Below are 9331 nucleotides of genomic sequence, written 5' to 3' on the forward strand. Positions count from 1 at the left end.
CAGTGGACCTGGGCGTGAAGTTTTTGGATTTCGATAGCGTTGAACGCTGACTGGTCTTGGACCTGGATTCGAGATACGATCTCATACTTGGCATGGCGTGGCTAGAACGCCACGAGCTTTGGATAGATTGGCGGTCCAAGACCCTTGGTGCTACGCACTTCTCTCCTGGGAGCTTTGGCGAGTCATGAACGCACCTCTGCTAGGAAGCAGAAGCGCTTTTGGTGCGAGCACGGGACCGAGGCGGTCCAGGTGCTAGATGACGGAGTTTTCGAGTTGGTGAACACTGAGCGTGGCCCGGTCACTGTACGTGGAGCGGCACGAATTCCGCTGAGAGGTGAAAGCCCGGAGGGCGAGACACCGCTGCGTGCTATTGAAAGCACGGTCGGCACGATGCCAAGGAACCAGGGGCGATGCCCGGCTGAGGGATGTGGAGCGGCACTAATTCCGCTGAGCGGGAGCACGCCTGAGGGCGGCGCCTCGCTGCGTGTCAGCGTTGGCGCGGTCGGCATGATGCCGAGGAACTGTGGAGTGGCACATAATCCACTGAGTGGAGGCTGTGGATCGAGCAGCACTTCGCTGGGTGTCGGTCGAGACACTGGAGCTCTTCCAGAGCTGAATGAGGTGGCAACACCTGGCGCTGGTGGAGGCGCGAATTCGAAGGTCTCTTCGCGACGGATCACATCGGCGAAGAGGAGGCAGCGGCGCCGCGCGCTGGTTGCGAGGCGCAAGGCGTCTGAACTCGCACGAGTCGAGAATGGCACGTCGAGCGGGGATGCTCCACGCGAGAGCGAGCAGCTCTACACACTCGTGAACGGAGTGACGGGCGACGTCGACGGGAATATCCGTCTCTACGAATTGCCCTCACTCGAGGCTCTCTTAGAGCTGGACGAATTATCCTTGGCCGAGTTCGGCGAGGCCCTGAGGGCCGGCGAATTAGCCGAGGGGTCGTGATACGAACAGATGAAGAACTGAACTCGTCATCGCTTCTTGATGAAACTGTCCTCGAGGACACCAAGAAGGCGCTGAATGCTCGTAGCAGGTCCGCTATCCTGAAGGACCCCTCTGATCCCTTTTTCCCGGTGGTAAAAGAGTGGGAGGACGTAGTGTCTAAGGAGCCGCCCTCGGGGCTACCTCCGGATCGAGATGTGAGTCATGAAATTGACCTTGTTCTCGGAACTAAATACTGCGTGACGAGGCAGTGGCCTTTGCCAAAGGAACAATGTGACGTCATTGACGCATTCTTCCGTGCGAAGCACGATGCCGGCATGGCGCGTGAGGGCAAGCCTCCACACTCCCACCTTCTGTGTCAGAAGCCGAATGGCAAGTGGCGTATCATGCATGCCTTTAACAAGCTCAACGCTGCCACCATTCCGGCACATACGCCGATTCCTAGGAAGGATGTTCTTCAGAACAACATGACGGGATGTACCGTGTACGGTGCGCTCGACTTGGTCGACGGATATTATCAATTGCTCATGAGAGCGAGTGGCATCCCTCTCACGGCTGTGAGTACCCCGAGCGGGATGCTCTGGGAGTGGCTAGTGATGCCCCAGGGGCTGTCGAACGCACCAGCGACGTTTAGTCGTCTAGTGACACAGTTGTTCAGACCCCATCGGGCGTATGCACAAGCGTACTTTGACGATATTTTCGTCCACAGTCGTGCGGAGCACGGGAAGACTGACGTGAAGAACCATGTGGAGCACCTGCGAGCGGTGCTCGAGTGTATGCGCACGAATAAGTTGTACGCCAACCTTGACAATGCATCTTCGGTGCAGAAGAGATACCCTTCTTAGGGTGCTTATTGGGAAGCGAGGCCTGCGGGCCGACCCGGTCAAGGTCAATGCCATTGTTGATTGGCCGGTTCCCATGAACCAGAAAGATCTTCGCAAGTGGCTTGGCCTCGCCAATTACTTGCATAAGTACAGCGAGAATTACGCTGAGATGGCTCAGCCGTTGTCTAACCTTCTGAAGAAGGATGCGGACTGGCACTGGGATGCTGAGCATCAAGATGCGTTTGCGGCTACTAAAACTAGCCTGCTTCATGCGCCTATTCTGTCATTGCCAGACCCCGCTCGCCCGTTTAGTGTCGTCTGCGACGCCGAGGGGCGAGCGCGTGGTCGCGTTTGAGTCTCGCCTGCTCAAGGCTGCTGAGAAGAACTACCCAGTTCATGATAAGGAGCTGCTTACGATGAAGTATGCGCTCGTCAAGTTCAGGGTTCACCTGGGCTCTTAGCGGTTCGTGGTCTATATGGATCACGCGTCGTTATGCACTGCGACTCAGTCACCTCACCTCTCGCCGAGAATGGACAGGTGGTTTTCCTTCTTCGCGGAATATAACTTCGAGGTGAAGTACAAGCCTGGCAGACAGAATGTTCTCGCGGACGCGCTGTCGCGCAGGCAGGACTATGAGCTCGCTCACGTCACGACAGTGACTTCGTCACTTCCGAATCAGATCCGTGCGGCTTATGCCAAGGATTACACGTGTGTCGCGCTGTTAAAGACTTTGGGGAGCAAGGAGTTTGAAGACTCGAGCGCCGGTTTGTCGGCGCGGCTGCGCGCGCGACTGCATCGCTATACCCTCGATGAAGGCATGTTGTTTACAACACGGGCCCCGAGGACACGCCTCGCGTGGTTATCCCTCATGTGGAGAATTTGAAGTACCGTATCCTCTATGAGGCGCACGACACCCCGATGAGCGGTCATCTTGGCCGTGAGAAGACCTACAGCTCGGTGAGCACCCACTACTAGTGGCCGAAGATGTACAAGTGGACCAGCACTTATGCGCACGTGTGAGACTTGTCAAAGGGAAAGAGTCATCCCCTCATGTGGCGGCGCCGCTGACAAGCTTACCCGATCCGGCGGAATGCTGGCGTTCCATAAGTATGGACCTCGTGTTTGGTCTACCGGCATACACGGCAGACACCACGGGCGTCGTGGTCTTTGTGGACCGGCTGAGCAAGATGGCTTATCTCGCGGCTGTGCCGGACACCATTGATGGTAAAGGTACAGCAACGCTGTTCTTGGATCGCGTGTTCCGGCAACACGGACTCCCGGATTATCTCGGACCGAGACCCCCGGTTTACGGGCCACTTCTGGGGCGCGGTCTTTGCGGTGCTTGACACCAAGCTAGACATGTCTAAGGCGGACCATCCTCAGACCGACGGTCAAACGGAGCGCGTGAACTGCGTCGTGGAGAACATTCTCCGCAGCATTTGTGCTGAAACGCCGAAGCGTTGGAACACTATGCTTCCGCTCGTCGAGTTTGCGTTGAACAACGCTGTACATGCCTTCACAGGCTATACGCCGTTCTACGCTAACGGTCTGGCCCATCCCCGTGTCCCTTTCACGCCGCCCTGCTGTGGCTCCAGGCTTGGTGGAGGGTGATGGCCAGCCTAGCCGATCGGCTTGCTGAAGTCAGCCCAGCTACTGTTCGTAAACAGGTTGACGATTTTCTGTCAACGCGTTTAAGTGTCTTACGACACGTGCGTGACACAATGGCTGAAAGCCAAGACAAGCAAAAAGAAAATACGGATGCCAGAGGCAGAGGCAATGTTGACAGTTATGAGGTCGGGGACCTGGTGTTGCTAAATGCAAAGAACCTACCTACCCATACAGTGTCAGCAGTCTTCAAGACGAAGTTGCGCCCGCGCTTCATCGGACCTTTCAAGGTCGTGGCCAAGAGAGGCCTAGCGTACACGCTCAATCTTCCGAAGAAGATGCGGACGCATGCCGTGTTCTACGAGGGCTTGCTCAAGCCGTACCGTGATCCGGTACAGGCGCGGATGGAAGCGCCGCGGGCGTTGCGGTCGACGAGGTCGAGGGCGCAGTCACAGGCGCCGAGGTCGACGAGGTCGAGGATGCAGCCACAGGCGTCAAGGCCGACGAGGTCGTCGACACGGTCGGAAGTGTCGACGACGGGAGTGCCACCGGCACAGTAGTCGCCGGAGGCGCGCCCTGCATTCGGGCAAGAAGGTCGACCAGACTGTGGAGCTCGGCCACCTGGCGCTCCAGCGCTGCAACCCGCCCAGCTTGCTGATGCTCCCGGGAGCGAAGGAACTGAATCCAGTCCCCTTCGTCACGAGCAACCTGCTCAAGACCACGGAAGTGGTTCCATACCTCGTCGGGAACGTGAATCCAATCCACCCGCTGGACAAGCGCCGCGACGTCGTCGAAGCATCGACTTAGACGCTGGTCAACGTCGCCGACGTGCTCACGGAGCTCCTCGTAGCGAAGGTGGATCTTACGAGCCTCTCCCTCGTTCACCGGTCGCCGGTCCGGTGATAGCGCGCCCGCGTCCGGCGCTGCTCGATGAGCAGGGGAACCTCCACTATCATGTAGAGTGCCTCCTGGCGAAGCGGCAATGCCGGGGTCAAAACCAGTATCTGTTAAAGTGGCGAGGGTACCAGGATTCGGAAAACTCATGGGAGTTTGAGGTAGCTCTCCGCCAAGACTGCCCAGACGTCGTGGACGCTTTTGATCAGCTTGATCACCAGCGCCCCGAGGGCTCAAGGCCGGCACGCCGGCCGTACCGCGCTTCCCGGCAATAGCTTGGGAAGCTGCTGGGTCAGCTATAATGCTCCGGGGTGACCCTGAGCCACAGCTACTCCTCCCTCGCGATGAGGAGAAGCTGGAGTGCTCAAAGGAGTGTGGTGCGTTGCACCTACCCGCGAATAAGACTGGAAGTCAGCAGGCAGGTGGCGCTTGGCGCGGAGCTTCGCGTACTCGAAGCGGAGTCGGCGTTCAACGCGAACATCCACTTCATTGAAGCTTGCTTGGAGAGCTTCCATCGACGGCAGATGACGGCTGCCCTCAGCCCAGAGCTCGAACTGAGATTCGTACACCGTGGGGTCCTCGCTCAGGTTGAGCACTACGGTGTACGTCCGTATCTGCGGCACAGGACTGGCGCAGGCCCTGGCGTCGCAGACGCTCGCGATACTCCGCCACAGTAGTGGCCTGGGGAGTGAGCAGCCGCTCGCGGAGCGATGTCCGCAATGCGACCTCGTCCGGCGTACGGGCCGGAGGCCCAATGACGTACAGCGTCAGGTTCTGCGTCGCAGCCTGACGCGCGGCCTCGACCGGGTCGCGGGGCTGGAAGGTATAGTCCGCGCGCCCGGTCGTGAGCAATGGCCGGAGCTCAGGGCGCTGAGAGCGCGGTGGCAGGTTCATCTGCCCCGTGACGTGCTCAGCCTGAGCTTCATCCAGGTCGTTGGAACCGACAGCACCCTGTGAGGGACCTCCGCGTCCACGGAGTGGCGAGTACCGAGGCTCAGCGAGCTCCCGCAGTTCGGCCAGGCCGAGCGGACGATCCGGGAATGGGTTCGGAGTCCGCAAAGGAGCACGCGACTCTTGCGCTGAGCGCTCGTCGCCACGACGGTTCGGAGACTGCCCTGGAGGCGTAGCGACGCGGCTCGGAGAGCGAATTGTTGCGGGTGTCCCGGCCCCGCGTTGCGGTGATGGCGGGCGAGCGAGGCGAAGCGGGTGACCCACCCTCTCGATGCGGGGAGCCCGTGTGTGACTCCTCGTAGTCGACTTGACCTTCTTCAAAGCTCGCCATGAGTTCGTCGTTGGCCCACATAGACGGTTGGGCCATCGCTCGAAGTGAGCTGGCCCTCTCGCGAAGCGAGCCGTCCCTGAGGCGATACGCCGCGAAGTACTGGGGCACCGAGAGCCTGTTAGGCGTCTGTGGTGCCGGCACCGAATTGGAAGGAGCCGGTGGGCGATCGCTAGCACGGGGTGCTGTGGAACGGAGTGGGCTGTGCCCTGGCGTGGTCGTGGTGCGCCGCTGCTCCTGTCTGTGGTCGAACGACCAAAACGCGTTGTGACTGTGAGTCATGCGTTGGTGCTCAGCGCCGAGAATGTTCTCTGGGTCGACCACGCGATGTGGATTGACTAGCCCGAGAAAGGTTCTTGATGGAACAAGATCACACGGTTGATACCATTAAGCGTGGACACTACGTGTCCACCGTTTGGCCGTTTGGTGGGGAGGGTGAAACGGGGTTACACGAAGATTACCCGATGGCTACAGAGTGTGGGACACACAGGAGTTGTGGTGTCCAAATCTTCACCTAATCAGTAGGAACATCAGTAGGTGGCTTTATAGACAATGGATATGCAAGAGACTAGGGCTCACTATGCTAGATAGTGAGCGTCATACATTTACACCAAGACAAAGAGAAATACATTCAGTTTGGGATTTACATCTAAGGGTCTTGTGTTGACTCTTATATCCGTAAGGTGTACAGACTCGTACGTCGTTCTGGTATTAGAACGACCGCTATCCCTAGCTAAGACTCGGTGAGCCTAACCCGTCTTCCTCTGACGCAAAGCTACGGCAGCCCCGCTGCAGTTATATTAAATATGCTGATGTACAGTGGTAGCAAAAACTAGACGTACGACATCTTTTCTAACTTTCTGACCAATGTAATGCTCTAATCGTGCTGAAATTTGGCCAATCAGCGTATGTCGGCACGCTCGAGGTAAACAAAATAAAGCAACGCCGCTAGCATTATCTATCTGTATTTTATTGTGGTTTGCAGATATTTTGTCGCTCGGATTTAGGGCTGAGATCGATCTCTGAGATAAAATAATTCGAAGACATAAAAATGCGAGACGGTAGTAAATCGACCTCCAGGCGTAGGCAAGTCGCACCACCTCTTCCTACTTAACATAACGGGCGCATCGTTGGTTCTCAGGACACCGAGGTAACGTCGCCGGCTACTGCTACTCCGGTACGGCTCTGTTGGACGTGTTTAATGGCTCGTAACCTTCGTCTGTGAGTGCACGAGCGGCTCCTGTAACACTGGGCTTTCCGGCTTCTCTGTGGCGCGAGCAGCTCCCCGCCGTGTAAGACCACATGTTGATACTACGCTACCATTTTACTTTAGGAAAAGCGTTTCGTATGAACCGCCGTAGCTGTAGGGTGGGCTTTCACGTTCTTTCGAACACGGGTAACCATGGCACTCGGCCAACGCGACGAGCGGTTACTTCGATCTCCTTCATCAACCACACCATCGGTCAAAACCAACTTGTACCAACGTCGCAGTGTTCGCACGTTAGGCCAAAATGTATCCCTTACATACTGCATACAGATTCCACACACATGCATAAGAAAAACAGTTCGCCAACGGTAGTCGAGAGAGTGCATGCTGCACTTGTGCACGATGAAGGTTTTCGGAAACTGCGGTGCTTCGACAGATCGGCAGCGCGATCTGCCGACCACTCGTCAAGTGTCCAGATGTAAGTGTCCAATTGCATATTATATATATAAAGCATGGCATTATAATCCGTACACAGCCATCGCGATTTAAAATAAATCGGCCCGAATTGCGTTTTTGGATCGGCAATTCGACCACAGATAGCGTAAATCGAGATCGATATCGAGGCTGGTGAAAATAACTTGGTCGAGTTAGTGGCCATCTGTTTTTATATCGGGCGCCAGGTATTATAACTCGGGCAAAACACTAGGTGAAAACGACAAACGCATTGCATAGCATAATACGTCTTCGTTCTTGTATTTGCTGCCTCCCCTCAAAGGTGTCATTTTTCACAGCTCCGTCAATTCTGCTCAGATTTTAAAACGGAGACCACCATTCGATCGAGCGCGCTGAGATACGCTGGTTGGCCAAATGTCAGCACGATTAGAGCATTACATTGGTCAAAAAGTTAGAAAATGTGCCGTACGTATAGTTTTTGCCACCACTGTACTATATAATATTGACAGTTGAGCCTTTTTTAATCTTATTAATATTGTAGGTTCTATACAAAATTTCCACGGGCGATTCGTTCAACGAACCACCGGGAAATCGCCGCACTTCTCAAAACACATTGCGTTTTAGAAGTGCACGAAGCTTGCACGCTGCAAGCACCGCCTTCAAGCAGCTGAAGCCGCGCCCAAGCTGCTCGCGTCCATCACGGCTCGAGCTAGACCCCCTACAGCAGCTGAGGTGTCCCCAGCCTTAAGTGTTCACGAGAGTTCTCGACGCTCAGCTCTAGAACAACGAGTGTCGCCGTACCCATTACGTAAACGAACGCCACCACCGCGCTCTCCATCTCCTGAGACGCTTCGGCCTCGCCAAAGACTCCGTCGTTCACCGGAAGCAACACCTCCTACACGAGTTGCATCGCGTTCAGCACCTTCGGTACGCCAGCGAGGTCGAACCACCTCACAGTCGACAGCACAACCAAGGACACAGTCGCTATCCACGCCAGATCACTCCGGATCCACTCCACCATCCACACAGCCAAAGCGACTTCAGCTACCAGTGCAGCCAAATATCAAGAATTGCATCACACAGCATGAAGTACCTGCAAAAACCCTCGAGGACTATGTTGCTAACGCGTCATCATTCCAAGAGATCATGCAGAAATTATGGCAGCAATTCAGCTCTCGAGTAAAAGGATTGGCCGTCAAGCAGGACAGTACATGGGTATTAGAAGAAGCTCCGCCGTCAACAGCTTGGAGTAAGGTCATCCAGTTTAAATTGGATCGCCACCTTGTCAGCAACACGAAGTCAGACGTCGGTTGGGATCGCTGAGTTACATCAAGACGCGGGGAAACAGTCAAGTTGTTGACCTACGAATACGGCATGGCCGTCGTTAAAACAAAGGACCTGACGGACTTTATGGCTGATTGCATTCAGCCACCATAGGTGGACCGTTCTGGCGCAACAGCGGAGAGCAGCCTTCGTGATAGTTGCACAACTACAAGACATCTGGGGTACCACATTTCAAGCTCATGGGACTGTGTGGCGAATGTGGGCTAACGAGATTACACGAAACCTTGACCAATCGACGTGGGAAACCGCTGTCCTGCATAATCCGCCAAATCATGTGCTGTGTTTACTCAAGCCAGCGGTCACCCAGGTCGATTGGCAGCTCTCCGGCCTCACTCGGTCAGCGCAGTTGGCTCTGGATTGGGTCAACGCATCGATTGCAGACAATGAACAACTCAAACAGGATTGTGATGCATTATGGCAGTGTCTCGACTCTCAAGCGACCAGTTTGACTTCTCGAAAATTAATTATTGAGGTTTCTTGGCTGACATACCACCACTATCAGTGAGTGAAGTCCTCGACCCATTCGACCACATGGAAAATGTAGACGACGAAAAGCACCAGGAGTAATTACTAAGTTAAACTGACGAGGTCTGTCTTAGTTGCTCTCTAATGAAATACGACGCTGAGTAAACCCTAATTCTGCTTCATCTTCATCGAGCTGCAATGCGTCACAACGAATATCAGGCTCTCGACGCTGCTCCTTCGACATTGGACCAGTAGGATCAAAGTGACCTTAGAGTTTCCAGCCGCAATGCTCGAACACACGTGTCATGCTG

The 9331-nt window shown here is 55.4% G+C and overlaps 2 protein-coding genes across 2 annotated transcripts; one reads left to right on the forward strand and one right to left on the reverse strand.

Moving 5' to 3' along the window:
- Nucleotides 1-3954: 3954 nt before the first annotated feature.
- Nucleotides 3955-4185, forward strand: IUM83_02002 (uncharacterized protein; the record flags this gene model as incomplete). The annotated part of the gene is made up of 1 exon (XM_067925897.1): nucleotides 3955-4185. The coding sequence occupies one exon, from the start codon at nucleotides 3955-3957 to the stop codon at nucleotides 4183-4185; it is 231 nt and encodes a 76-aa protein (XP_067800883.1).
- Nucleotides 4186-4809: 624 nt separating this feature from the next.
- IUM83_02003 (uncharacterized protein) lies at nucleotides 4810-5575 on the reverse strand (the record flags this gene model as incomplete). Its single annotated transcript, XM_067925898.1, has 2 exons — nucleotides 4810-5387; nucleotides 5488-5575. 2 exons carry the CDS (start codon nucleotides 5573-5575, stop codon nucleotides 4810-4812), a joined length of 666 nt encoding a protein of 221 aa, XP_067800884.1.
- Between the last annotated feature and the right edge of the window lie 3756 nt (nucleotides 5576-9331).

The sequence above is a fragment of the Phytophthora cinnamomi genome (assembly GCF_018691715.1).
Source record: "Phytophthora cinnamomi strain GKB4 chromosome Unknown Contig0, whole genome shotgun sequence".
Taxonomy (NCBI): Eukaryota; Oomycota; class Peronosporomycetes; order Peronosporales; family Peronosporaceae; genus Phytophthora; species Phytophthora cinnamomi.